The following is a 15,020-nucleotide window of genomic DNA, read 5'->3' as shown; positions in this document are numbered from 1 at the left end:
ACTTTCCAAGTGGAAAAACAGAAGCATTTAATTGAGACACGAAGCTTCCCTTAATAGTATGTAAAAAAGATACTTTAAAAATTATTAGTTTTAAAAAGGAATGAAATTCTGATACATGCTACAATACGGATGAACACTGAAAACATTATGCCTAGTGAAATAAGCCAGGCATAAATGGACAAATACTGTATGATTAACCTTACATGAAGTACTTAGAATAGGAAATTCATAGAGACAAAAAGTAGAACAGAGGTTACCGGGGACCTAGAGGAGAAGGGAATGGGTTTCTATTTGAAATAATGAAAAAGTTCTGGAAATGGATAATGGTGATGGTTGGACGAGACTGTGAATCTACTTAATGCCAATGGATTACACACTTAAAATGGTTAAAAAAGCATTATCTTATTTATATTTTATCTCAATAAAAATTACTTCATGACACTCTCAGATAGAAGTTCCTTGTAAAAGAAAGCCGCCCGAAGGTGTCGAAGAGTTGGGCAAAAAAGGAGACTTTATAGCAGCATAGGAGGAGACTTTGCGACTCTGTGGGCGGTGGAGGCAATGGGAACAGCATCAGGGCTGCTCCCCCCATGTGAGTGACTGTCTTCCACGGCCAACCTTAGAGGATCAGGATGTTACTTTATAAATGCAGCTGGACAGTTTCTTTACAGGTCTATTTCTTATGTCCAGAATAGCCTTGAAAATTACTTCCCTCATTTTAACAGTGTGACTTACTCTCAGCATTCTTCTAGAAATGATCAAAAGCATAAATGCTTAAAATAAAAGGCACAAAGTATTAAGATTACTAACATGGTCATTCCTTTTCCTGATAAAACATTATTAGAAAAGATATCTGCTATAGAGTTTAAAGATATCCAAGAAGGAGTAAAATCTAGCTAATGAGAGAATATGGTCTAAAGAGTAGTAAAAAAACAGTATCAACAAACAAATCATTTAGAAAATTGTTCTAGAAAATACGATGGTAACTAATTAATAACATATGTGGTTTGTCCTCAGTCTGAGGTCTCTGATGTTCAGGGAATATGGTAGTTCTTTGGTGCTGTTATTGTTCCATGATTCTTGGATGGTGGACTAGGTCTATAAGTGGGACGGCTGCTCCCACAGGACAAAAGTAACTGTAACAACTGCAACACTTCAGAGCGAATCCCTTAAATTTCTACAGGAAAACAAACAGTATGACGTCCAGTGAAGTTATGTTTTTTTCCCTTAAAAACTTTTTTTCCTGATCATATAATAATGCCCATTGTTAAAATCTGAAATTTACAGAAAAGCGTGAAAAAAAATACCGACCAAACCACATCACCCATTAGTAACTTAATATTTTGATAGATTTCCTTCTGATCCTCTATCTTTTCACATGATATCATATAAATCTATATTTTTTATTTACATGAGGACATAGTCATTATCCCTGGTTATTAAAACATATCTATAAACATAATTTTGATCTCTGAATAATAATTGTGTGGTTATACAACTTACAACATTTCTGTTTATAGCTAACTCATTTCTAGTTGTTTCAAAAATATGCAGTAATGATATCTTTGGATATAATGGTTTTTCTCCATTTCCTACTTCTTTATGGAAGTTTCCAGTGAAATTACTAGCTCAAGTATATATGAACAGTTTCTTAACAGCACCGCAGCCATAATTTTTTAAAAGGCTATGCCAATTAACACTCTCCATGTGTCCTTTTACCCTTCTTTTCTAACTCATCAGTTAAGTTGCAGTTTTTATTATTAGTTATTAAGACTATTTTATCACATAGTAGTTATTAAGATATTATCAGGGTATTTAAATTTTTATGTTATTATGAATAAATCATTATGTCTTCCAAGTGGTTTTTGGAAAAAAAGCTTTTGATCTGTTTACAGTTACTTCAAACCCATATTGCTAAAATCTCTTATTAATTATAAATGCTTCCCTTAAGGAGTTTTAGTTACATAATCTTATGTCATGCAACATTTTTACTTTCTCATTTCTAATAGTTAATACTTTTTATAATAGTGTTAAATCATATCAGTGAATGAACATACTTATATTATGTTCTGACTGGAATGCTTCCGGAGTTTCACTGTTAAAATTATGCTTTATGTTGGTTTGAGATAAGTATTTACTTATTCATTCAAGGAATATTTATATTTATTGAGTACCTACTACAGCCAGGGATATAATGGTGAGAGAAAAAATGGAAAAAATTCCTACCTTCATGAAGTTTATATAGTCAAGTAAGAAACAAAGACATCACAAAGAACCACAGGATAAATGTAAAATTATAACTGTGCTAAGTACACAGAGCGATTGGTAATTCTATAACATAATAAATATAGATACATACATACACACACATGTGTGTGTGTGTGTGAGTGAGTGAGTGAGTGAGAGAGAGAGAGGGGGAGGGGGAGGGAGAGAGAGAGAGAGAGAGAGAGGATTAAGTCAGCAAGCCTGGGTTGCCCACACCTTGCACATTCCCCAGAAGGGCCTCTGTTCCTGATAAAGGGTCTCTAGGTTGGCTCCTGGGAATTGAGCTCTCGGAATGTTCTGACTGATAAAGAGTGTTTTGCACGCTGAGGGCCTGCTGCATGCTCTAGCAGTTTGTACAGAGTTTTTACAAACGATATGATTTATGATGAATACCTGCTTTTTCTCTCAGGGTCTGGAGTTTCAGTGACTAACATCAACCACATGGCCATTATATGCTCAAGTGCCAGACCCCTCTTAAAACCCTGAACTCGCAGGCGCAAGTCAGCTCCCCTAGTAGGCAGCACTTTGCACGGAATGTCACACATCCAATTCAGCATGTCCTGCACAGCTCCACTAGGAGGAACTCCTGGAAGCTTGTACTTGGTTTCCTCTGGACTTCACCCCATGCCCGTTCTCCTTCTGATACTGCTTGGTATTCTTTTGCTCTAATAAATCGTAACCATGAGTATAACAACTTCCAGGCCTTGTCAGTCCTTTTAGCAAACCCACTGAACCTGAGGGTGAACTTGAGGATTCCTTGACACAATGCGTATATGAAATAATCGTCTACTTTGGATAGTTAAGGAAAGCTTCTCTCAGGAAGTATTTTTTGGAGCTGAAGTCTGAAAAGAGAGTAGGGGTCAACTGGATAAAGAGAGGAAGAACTGCTTTCCAAGCACGGGATAAGGGAGAGTGGTAAAAAAGAATATATCATAGTTTAAGATATGAGAGGAGGAAGTAGGCCATTTACACCTATTAGGCCATATGATGGACTTTTTTTGTGCTTTAAGCAAGGGAAAGTGATGTGATCAGATTTCCAAAAAAATTCACTTAGGCTATAATACATGGACCGAACGTTAGGAGGCCACTGCAAATGGTTAGGCAAGATTTCCATTATATTAAGGTGGTATTCGTATATCCCTCAGATTTTAACCATTTGGTATTTTGTTGTTGCTCATGTGGTTATTCTGTTGTTCTCACTTGTTTTTATCTTTAAAGCTGGAAAGGATAGTGAAGGAGCTGAGTAGATATTCTCGTGAGGAAGTACAGAGAATACCAGGAAGGGGAAAGAAGATGTAAGGGTGAGAGGGGATGAGTCTGTAGTTTTAACTTTTTCTTCTCACTGAGTTCTCCTACAACATCTTTCAAAATGCTTACATTTACTCTAAAGTCTGCCAATATTTGGTATTATGTTAACTCTGAAGTCTACTCAAGGTTTTAAAGTGAGGAATTACATGCATACTTACCATTATGGAAGGATGTCTAATATCTAATGCATAGGTATCGTCCCAATCAGGCGAGCTTAACTTTAAAAATTTGCTCATATGTTCTTCTTTGATCCCAAGATTGCGAAGGCCATTCATCACTTTTCCTTCTAGTTTCAGCATATCCAAAAGACTTTATGTTTAAAGAAAAGAAATGTTTTGTTTTGCCAAAATTTTTTATTAAATCCTGTAAAGTTTATAGATTTCTCAAAGCATTAGAAACAAGTTTCACTGGTATTTTTATTAATAGCAGGAAAATACACTATTAAACTCATTAACAAATAAGACAAGGAGTCTAGTTATCCAGGGTAAACTTATGCTGAGGTTTTTTTTAAAGTGGTAACAAAATCTTCTTATTTAAAGGATAAGACAACAAGGTATATTTATTATACTCTTCACTAAAGAAGTGAGGATATACTCACCACTGAGCAGGTCAAAAATGAAAGGAAAAAATACAGTAGGTCGCTCTTTTGATAAAGCTACTACAAAAACAAGGTAAAATCAAACATGACCTAAAATATAAAATTTTAATGCAGGGGAAACCCCATTAAAGTATGAAAGTTCACATCTGTTGAGAATACATACTAAAATTTCCAATTACATATATAATAATAATTTGATAGCTCTTAAACATGTTTGAAAGTATTACTGCTAAAAGTAACAACATCAATAAATAACCCTACTGACAAAAAGTTAGGGCAGTTTGATTCTTTAAACTACTGTTTATCAAGTTCATTCTGTGTCTCAAAACAACCTCAGGAAGTCTCAAGCGACACCAATGAGGCTCAGAGAGGTGAAGCCTCCTGCCCAGTCACTCAGCCAGTAAAGTGGAAGAGCCGGGACGCGAAGGCTATAGGCACGCAGTGCTTCCCTGTATCTGCAAAGATGGATAAGGCTGTACAGAGTAGGGTAAAGCATGTTCATGTTCATGTTCATGTTTGAGAAGGTAAAAATCTACTAGGCAAGGAGGAATTTTGATTATTACTTTTTGAAACCAAGTGTTAAAATTTATATTTATTTTATTTAACCTAAGTGCTTCATTCAAAAATCCATTCCTGGAAATCACTTCACCTTTCAGAAATGAAAAGAATTAGAATAAAGCAATATACGGACTTTAGAGTACAGTTCTCGGGGAGGACAATAGAGATCTACATTTAAAAAGCAGAGATCTAATAGCTAAACTCTGAAGAAGGCTGTTTTAGAAGTATTTCAAGCTGCTCTGTATGACATCAGCTCAGCATGTCTGTATCCTAGACAGCTCTGACCACTGCTTTACAAAGGAGAGTTTCTACCCCCTCCCCCCAAATCTATTAGAAGATGAGCGTGTTAAAAAGAGTACTAGGTTGAATATCATAGTAAGATTTAGTCAGAGCTATAACACTACTTCTTCATGTGGGGCTTCTTGAAGTTCTTAATTCCTTGAGTCTAAATTTTCTCATTTGTAAAATAAGAATTTTGGATGGTATTGCCAATGTTCTCTCCATTTAAAAAATTTTATGATGCTTATTGATCTTATTGACTTTCGTGTGACAGAATTATAATATTCCTCATAGCTTCTGTAACGATCATCTTTGTTATCACAACCTAGTTTCCAAGGAAAACCACCAATAGAAAAACTAGATAGAGTTACATACTGTGGTACCTTGAAAAGGGCATGAAATTTCAAATCCTGCAACTACTTGCTAGCTATGTCCCTATCTTTATGTGAGATCTGAGTCTTTGTTTCCCCATCAATAAAAAACAGAATAGTAATAATCACTTGATAGGGTATTACGATGAAATGAATTTACTGCTGAGCACACAGTTGCCCTCAACAAGCATTAGTTTCCTCCTTGCTCTTCTCAAATCTTGAATTTTGGATACCAATAGAAAATATCTGGTTCTTGAAATATGCTAGGTTTATTTATCAGGAAAACTTATATCTCTGGATTGTTAAATAACCTCTCATGCTTTCTCCTTTTAAATAGTCACTATCTTTAAATTTGCTTAGAAGCCTTCACTGGCTTCTCCTGCCCTTGAGACAAAAGGCCAAAACCCAGAACCTGGTTTCACAATCTGATCTTTGCCCACCTGTGTGACCTCAGCTTCTTCTAATGCTTCCTCACTGCAGAGTCTGGCCATACTAGACAATGCATTCTTCTCAAATATGTCATGCTTGCAGAACCTCAACTCCCCACTTTGCCTGATTCATCCTTAAATATCACTTCCTTGAAGAAATCTGATATGCACTGTCCCCACGTTCCATCAAGAGCAAGTTTAAATCCCTGGAGTTAAAAGCTCTCAAAGCACTGCACTTCATCTTTTACAAACCTTATCATAATACAATTATTTAATATCAGTTACCCTCCTAGACTGTAAATTTTGCTTAAGCAAGATGTTTCTGTCTTGTTCACCACTACACCCCTGATATCTAGCAGTCTCTACAGCATACAGATATTAACCAAATCGAATTTTAATATTGAATTGATTTTATAATATTGAATTTTAATGTTGCTTGCATTACAAATACATATTTAATCCAGAGCGCAAAAGAACTGTGAGCCAGACAACTTTATTAAGATATAGAAAAACTCCACAAGTGCAAATATCAAGACACCTTTGTTACCTCTGTCTTTCTGGTAGTTATACTGTAGTGATATTACTCAAGCAGGAACAGGCTGGCTGTCAAAATGAGTAACATCCAGTATGTACCAGAGTCAGTTTCTTGAGCACTTGGACCTGTCCAGAATCTGGCCCATCCTGTGGCTGGAGTGACTATTAAGTAGCTCTAAGGCAAATGCATCTAAGGTAGATATAGAAAACACATTTACGGAACTCGTCAAATTTCCTCAGTCCTACCTGCCTTTTTCCCTGGTCATTGCCACTCCCTCCTACTGTCCTAGTCTCCCTGGGGGTGAGAGCTGGGCTTGGACACAGCCTGTGTGAACCTGGGCTGACCTGACACTGAGGCATGGAGGCTCTGGCTCCTCCGGGATCAGAGGAAGAAGGGTTAGGGCGTGGGCGTGGTACCAGCTCTACAACCCAAACCGCGACAAGGGTAGGAGATAGGAAGAAAGAGAAAAATAATTCCCCCTTCACTTTCTTTCCCCAAATCGACAATGTTAAAGTACTGGTTGCAAAGCACCTCTCTCCAGATCCAGGATATAACTTAATAGGACATTTCCTTCCTCTCCTCCTTCCTGAATCATTTTCTTTCATTCATCAACCTTTCCACACTTTTGATTCTACATGCTCTGATCCTTCCTGAGAACTTCTTTCTTTGATTTTTTATTTTGTGCTAAAAATGTCAGAAGATATAAATATCCTCACATATTTTCTTTTTTCTTCTTTAAGGGAATTATAGTAGTTTTAACTAGTGATCCGATCAACGAGGAACAAAAATGTATCACACGCCCTGCAGATCACTGATTACCAGGTGGAGAAGCCCAGGGGGCTCTATCTCTTGAATAACCTGTAGCCCTTCCAAGTTACACGTCACAATGTTCCTGTTATGAAAATTTCCCCATACACTGCCACAGAGAACTTTCCAAAATCTACCTACCATTTCTGCCCTCTTTTAAATCTATTTTCACTGTTCTTGAGCACAAATGTAATTTCTGTCCTCTAAAGTTTACTGCCAGGAGCTGACAACTGCTCTTCTCTATGTGTAGTATTTGGCCTTTATATCTCAGATTAGTATTTTCCCAAGATTAGGTCCAAAAATTCAACTAAATAAAGATAAAAGCCCCACTTGAACCCTACTTCTCAATCTTCCCTGTGTTTTCAAATATATTTCCAAGGTGCTAAGAAAATGAAACAAATGAACAATTAATTTAAGTTCAATAAAAGCAAATTGAATTCAGTTAAAACTGAATATCTGAACTAAAGTATTGAGTTTACTAAATTCATTTTATATTCTAAATATGAATTTTAAAGTAGTTTGATGACTCTCTTTAAAAGTAAAATAGGGCTTCCCTGCTGGTGCCGTGGTTGGGAGTCCGCCTGCCGATGCAGGGGACACGGGTTCGTGCCCCGCTCCGGGAAGATCCCACATGCCGCAGAGCAGCTGGGCCCGTGAGCCATGGCCGCTGAGCCTGCGCATCCGGAGCCTGTGCTCCGCAACGGGAGAGGCCACAACAATGAGAGGCCCGCATACGGCAAAAAAAAAAAAAAAAGATATATTTGCTTTACCTTTAAAGTGATTATTTGCATTTTAACAAATACTAAATTCAGGACAAAAGTGTACCTTCATATATAAACCACAGTTTGTATCAATAATTCAATACTTACTTAAAAGGGTCATAAGAATCCATATCAACATGAAGTCCATTTATATAGAGACCAGCATCGCCTGGCTGAATTTCAAATCTATCTTGAAGATGCTGGAAATACAGAAAAGAGTTAACCGAGTGATAGAACAATAGCTGATCTATGTCAGGAGTTGGCCAACTATTTCTATTGAGTCAGACAGTAAATATTTTAGGCTTTGCCAGCTATATCATCTCTGTTGAACCACTCAACTCTGCCCTTGTAGCACAAAAGCAGTCACAGATAATTAACAAATGAGCATGATTATGTTCCAATAAAACTTTTATATGTATAAAGACAGGCAGCAGGCCACATTCGGCCTATATGTGGGTAGTACTGCCCACATCTGATCTAAGTGATGGGAATCTTAAAACAGATTAAAGACACGATACCTGAGGATTTTGATTTTGCAGTATGTGATATTAAATTTCTAATGCTACAACAATTACTTGCCTATTACATTTTATACTGTGTGTGTGTGTGTGTGTGTGCGCACACACTTAGAATTTAATAGCTGGCACAATCCTATTGTTTGATATCCCAGAACTCAAAACCTTGGTGTATGTGTAAATATTTAGCAATCATTTATGAATTCATAAGTTTTCATTAAAGCAGTGTTTCAATGTTCACTAACTTTTTATTAAGTAAATATTTCCCAAGTGCCTACTCAGTGCTAGAAACAACTCCAGGCACTAGAAAAAAAGGGAATGTCCTAGCCATACAGCATAGTTAGCAAGATCACGGTGAGGGAGTCAGATCTGGTTTAAACCCTAGTCTTGCTACTTACTCGTGGTAAGATTTAGGCAAATTTACTTAGTATCTTCCATAAGTCTCAGTTTCCTCATCTGTAAAATAGAATACTCACAAGTCTGTTATAAAGGTTTAATGTAATATATATCTGTGTCTAGTCACATATAAAGTACTCACAAATGAAGCTTTCATTATGACTATTACCAGAGTAGGCAAATTGATTTAGGAAGAAAAACAATTTTAAAACAGTGCATTTCAATGACATCACACAATAAATGACCTAAGAGAGATTTGTATAAATTATTCTGGAAAGACAGATGAAGCAACTAACTTGAAGAAGTTCAGAGGAGGCTTTACAGAGGTGAATTTTTCTGTATGGTTATCACTCACCATGACAGGTGAGCTACATATAGAGAGGGGAGAGGAGGAACTAAATTTGTAACAGTACAGAAAATATCTCCATTTGCTTTATGCAGAATACTGGCAAGAGATTAACATGAGAGATTCAAAGGTGAAATTCTGATTTGTCTTTAGCTACTTCTGTGCCTTTCTATCAAATAGTTACTTTTTGCTAGGAAACTTGCATTCAAACTTCAAAGTCTATAGAGGTCTAGTGAATCCACTGCCTGTTTTCCCAAAATTTGCATTGAACCATCATACACATTGTCTCAAGCTCTCTCCAGCACCTCCTTTGTTTTAGGCATCACAACTGAAAGTAGAAAGCATGTCAAACACTGATCTATACTAAACTAATTCCCTCTCTGCTAATTCCCTCAAGAATTTTTAGGCCAAGCACAGAGTCTTGAACAAAAAAGATGCTCAAAACAAGGGTAATAAGTTAAACTCAGTAAACTTGATGCTGAAACAATGTCAAAGAGAGGTATGTGTATTGGAACTGGTGGTGACAAATTCTTTCTTTTCCCCTCAAAGGGGGTAGCCTTCAATCCTGGCAAACTATCCCAAGTGTATGATTAAAGGCAGCCGTTCTCAAATCAAGGAGTAAGAATTTAGTTTCTAGCAATACGATGAACCAGAGATCCTGAAATCCTTCTACTAAAAGAAAATATCAGAAATGCTAGATTAAAATATTAATATTGCCCTCTAAAAGAATGGTTTAACTTTTTAAATTAAAGATTTCACTTAAGAGTAGAGAAGAAGTGTGAATAAGAGTCCAAGGATATAACAAACACTGAAGGCCCTGCCCTGAGGAAATCTCAAGCATCCTCATCCTAGGTGGCCTAAAGTGTGAGTTTTTAAAGGTCAGTCTCAGAAGGACAGGAGGCAGCGCCTTGGGCCCACCAAGGGCAGGCAGCAGGGTCAGAGATATCCTTGTGCACATAAGGAAGTGCTACACTCACAGTGAAGTGAAAAGTTGACCTAGAAAACAAAATGTCCTGCAGAAACAGCATAGAAACTTGCTGAGTTCACCATGGTTCTTAATGGAGGAAGAACAGTCTTCCATAAGAATTCACGGCTTCTGGCTTATCTTCACATGAGTTTGAGGCCCAATTTCACACTATTTTGAAGGTCCAAAAAATAAAAACAGACTTTTAATTTAAAGTGGAATTAGGGGAATTCCCTGGTGGTCCAGTGGTTAGGACTCCGTGCTTCCACTGCAGGGGGCATATGTTCAATCCATGGTCAGGGAACGAAGATCCTGCATGCCCTGCGGCGCAGCAAAAAAAATAAAAAATTTAAAAAAAAAAAGTGGAATTGAGTTGGGAGTGCTCATAAGCTTTGAGCAGAAACAAATTCAAATCTCCATGGACAAATATGACCTCATTAAAGAAAAGAGGGAACAATGTACAGAAATGTATCCCTTTAACAACCAATGGAGCTGCGCCATTAGTTGAAACTAAAAAAATTCCAATTGATTGGATTTCAGGAGACTGGTTGAGCGTTATAACGGCAAATTGGTTTATAAACTTGTCTGGAGGTCCCTATGCTGGAACTACATGCGTTCTGAACTTAAAATTTGAAGTCCAATCAGATGTAAATCTAATATAGGAAGGGTTTTGCTGTTTTCTGGATGAGTGATGAGAGAAACAAAGATTCTGAAAAAATATATTTTACAGAAGAACTGTTGGAGAAGATATGCTAACCTAGGAATTTTCTCTAGAACTCCGTAAAATTTTCACACATTCTAAGTAATTAGTTGACATAATTAGAAAAGTGTGAGCTTTTATCTGAATTAGGTGTAATCTTTTAATTGGATTTTGTACTTAAATATCTGCATCTGGTTTATTATGTAATTACATAATTGAAACAATCTGTTTCACAATACTGACGCAAAAGAAGTTACCTGACCACCTGACCCCCTTCCCCATTTCCCCCCAACCAAAACAAATAAGTGTCATGCAATTTAATTAATATATTTAACAGCTCTTATGGTAAACAATAAGAGATACATATTGCATTGACATTGAATTTTAAATCATCTAAAGTAGATTCTGCCCAGTCTCTGAGCAAAACAACAATTATGAACTTCAAAGGGAAACTTGCTGTACTTTGGAGTTGAATCAATTGCTTCCTGAATAAAACCAAACTCAAATTCACTTATACAACTTCAGCATAGTCATGATATTTTTGGGATAATCTTTGCATGAGTCCAAAGTCAAAACTATGTAAAAACTATTCACAAAGAATTTTTGTTCTCTTTCCAGCACCTTCCACCCTGTTCACCAGCCCCTACCCTTGGCCCACAGAGGTGACAAATTTCTCCCCCAAAGTTTCTGGTTTATCCTTCTGGTGTTCCTTTATACAAATATAATACAAACACATATCTTGTTTTCCCTGTTTTCTTATGCAAAATAAGACTCACCAATAGAGTGCACTATCGTACATATGAATTTTTGAAATCTGCTTTCTCAGTCTAACTCTGATCTGCATTTCTCTTATTATAGAAAGATGAATCATCTTTCTGTATATTTAAAGACCACTATTATTTCTTTTTTGTGTGTAAGCCCTTTGTTTACATGTTTTGCAACAGTGACATGTTTTACACGAACTGTACTATTCGGTGCGTATGGATAAGATGTTGGAGCGGTGACACATTTCCAGGGTGTTCACGTAGCCCATCCGTTTTGCCTACATTAACACTGCAAGGGACATTCCACGATTTTTTGACTTTCCGATCACAATCATCCCTTTCTTCTCCGAGGTTGGAACTCCCAGTTTAGTTACCTCCCACACACTCCACGTGTTAGTGGGTAACATGGACTACTAGCCCCACACCTTTGCCTGGGATTAGTGACGTGAAAGCCATTATTCCCTCGTCTTTCTCTCAGTGTGTTCCGAAAGAGGCAGTAAACAAGACGGCCATATACAGTGTCAAGATTAACTTACTGAATAAATTCAAGGTTCCTTGCTCAGTAATCAAAGCTTCTTTCAAAACTGTTTCACTGCTAATTCCAAGCGGATGAGAAGTGGCCAAGGTGACAGCAGTTGGTGGCCCCGGCATCCCTGAGCAGGCTGGAGCACCTGGTGGCCAGCATAGATACAGGAGGTACAGTCTGTGCTGCTGTGCACACAGGGCAGAGGTTCCTACTGCTCCTTTAATTTTTCAGAGTAATCCTGGCTATTATTCCTTGTCTACTTTTTCCACATGAATTTTTAGACTCATCTTGTCAAGTTTCAGAGGGGAAAAAAACACTCCAGGTTCTGATTATATTTACAAATCAACTTAGAATTGACTTCATTGTAATTTTCCAATACAAGATACGTCCTTCTACATGCCCTTAAGTAGACTGTCAAATTTTGCTTTATATAGGCTTTACCTACTTGTTACGTTTATTGCTATATACTTTTTGTGCTGCTATTGTAAATGGAGTCTTCTCTTACATTATAACTTTTAACTAGTTGCTTGCAATACATGGAGACTACTGATTTTTTTTTTTTTTTTACCAAGGTTCTTTAATGGAGAAATGAGTACCAGGTATAAAAGTTTGAGGGCATATCTCTAGTTCACATTTCACCATCTTGTCCAAAAGTCTATTTTGGAGATTTTTTTTCATTTTTTCTATTGTTAAACTTTATGCCACTCCTCTGATACTACACAGTACGTTCTAGATTGTTAGAATTATAGAAAAGTCTGGCAATTTCACTGCTGTGAAAATTGGAACTACAGAAATAACATTATAAAAGAACTTAATACTATTTTGTTTATATAACAATCTTTCAAAATGTAAGTGTAAAACCTTATTATTACCATAAATTGATGATAACTCCAAGTAAAGTAATAATTTAACAAGATGATAGACATAGTTTAAAATATTGAGAATTATTTTCCTTTAAAGTCATTAATATCAGTCTAGTAGATTATGATATCCTCTGCCTCTTTCTGACATACTCCAACTGCCTTACATATGTAAATATACATAGATATTTATGTATGATGTATTTTTCCCTATGTGTGTGTGTGTATATATAAAAATGTGGGTTTATGTATATCTACATATAAATATGTGAACACTTAGCAGAGGGCCACAGTTACTGAGGTGGAAATTGTGCTAAGTCACTTTATATTCTCATTTAATCCTCCTAATAATCCAGTGAAATAGGTACTATTCTTTTTTTCTTTTTTTTGGATGCATAGAACTGATTAGCTTTTATTCATGTTACAAAGAGTTTTTTCTTTACAAAAATTATCAAAAAAAAAAAAAAATTATCTTTCTGTCTTTTTTTTTTTTTAACATCTTTCTTGGAGTATAATTGCTTTACAATGGTGTGTTAGTTTCTGCTTTATAACAAAGTGAATCAGCTATACATATACATTTATCCCCATATCTCTTCCCTCTTATGTCTCCCTCCCTCCCACCCTCCCTATCCCATCCCTCTAGGTGGTCACAAAGCACCAAGCTGATCTCCCTGTGCTATGCGGCTGCTTCCCACTATCTATCGGTTTTACATTTGGTAGTATATATATGTCCATGCCACTCTCTCACTTTGTCCCAGCTTACCCTTCCCCCTCCCTGTGTCCTCAAGTCCATTCTCTACATCTGTGTCTTTATTTCTGTCCTGCCCCTACGTTCATCAGAACCTTTTTTTTTTAGATTCCACATATATGTGTTACCATATGTTATTTTTCTCTTTCTGACTTCACTCTGTATGACAGACTCTAGGTCCATCCACTTCATTACAAATAACTCAATTTTGTTTCTTTTTATGGCTGAGTAATATTCCATTGTATATATGTGCCACATCTTCTTTATCCATTCATCTGTTGGTGGACACTTAGGTTGCTTCCATGTCCTAGCTATTGTAAATAGAGCTGCAATGAACATTGGGGTACATGACTCTTTATGAATTATGGTTTTCTCAGGGTATATGCCCAGTAGTAGGACTGCTGGGTCGTATGGTAGTTCTATTTTTAGTTTTTTAAGGAACCCCCATACTGTTCTCCACAGTGGCTGTATCCATTTACATTCCCACCAACAGTGCAAGAGGGTCTCCTTTTCTCCACATCCTCTCCAGCATTTATTGTTTGTAGATTTTTTGATGATGGCCATTCTGACTGGTGTGAGATGATATCCCCCTGTAGTTTTGATTTGCATTTCTCTAATGATTAATGATGTTGAGCATTCTTTCGTGTGTTTGTTGGCAATCTGTATGTCTTCTTTGGAGAAATGTCGATTTAGGTCTCCTGCCCATTTTTGGACTGGGTTGTTTGTTTTTTTGATATTGAGTTGCATGAGCTGCTTGTAAATTTTGGAGCGTAATCCTTTGTCGGTTGCTTCATTTGCAAATATTTTCTCCCATTCTGAGGGCTGTCTTTTCCTCTTGTTTATGGTCTCCTTTGCTGTGCAAAAGCTTTGAAGTTTCATTAGGGGCCTACTGATTTGTATATTTTAATTGTGCCTTCTATTATCTTTTGCTGTGGACTGAATTGTGTTGCCCCACCCCAAATCCATATGTTGAAGCCCTAAATCCCCATGAGACTGTATTTGGAGATGGGGCTTAAGGAGGTAATTAAGGTTAAATGAGGTCATAAGGGTAGCACACGGGTGTGCACACAGAGGAAAGGCCATGTGAAGACACAGCAAAAAGGCAGCTGTTGACAAGCCAGGAAGAGTCCATATCAAATACAGAATTTGCTGACACTCTGACCTGGGACTTCCAGCCTCCAGAACTGAGAGAAAATAAATTTTTGTGGTGTCAGCCACCCAGTCTGTGGTACTTTGTTATGGCGGCTCAAGCAGACCAACACACCTTTCTACATCTAATTTTTGTTTTTAG

The 15,020-nt window shown here is 36.9% G+C and overlaps 1 protein-coding gene across 2 annotated transcripts in view; it reads right to left on the bottom strand.

Moving 5' to 3' along the window:
* The window catches only part of UGGT2 (UDP-glucose glycoprotein glucosyltransferase 2), a 173,411-nt gene that overhangs the window by 110,252 nt on the left and 48,139 nt on the right, over positions 1-15,020 (bottom strand). For both annotated transcript variants that reach the window (XM_049701168.1, XM_004273651.4), the window contains exons 11-12: positions 8,019-8,110; positions 3,732-3,882 (exon numbers count right to left, since the gene is read on the bottom strand). In XM_049701168.1, coding sequence (XP_049557125.1) covers positions 3,732-3,882; positions 8,019-8,110 — 243 coding nt within the window. The remainder of the gene's footprint in view (positions 1-3,731; positions 3,883-8,018; positions 8,111-15,020) is intronic.

Source organism: Orcinus orca, chromosome 18, assembly GCF_937001465.1.
Source record: "Orcinus orca chromosome 18, mOrcOrc1.1, whole genome shotgun sequence".
Lineage (NCBI taxonomy): Eukaryota > Metazoa > Chordata > Mammalia > Artiodactyla > Delphinidae > Orcinus > Orcinus orca.
This window is presented reverse-complemented; position numbering and strand designations above follow the sequence as displayed.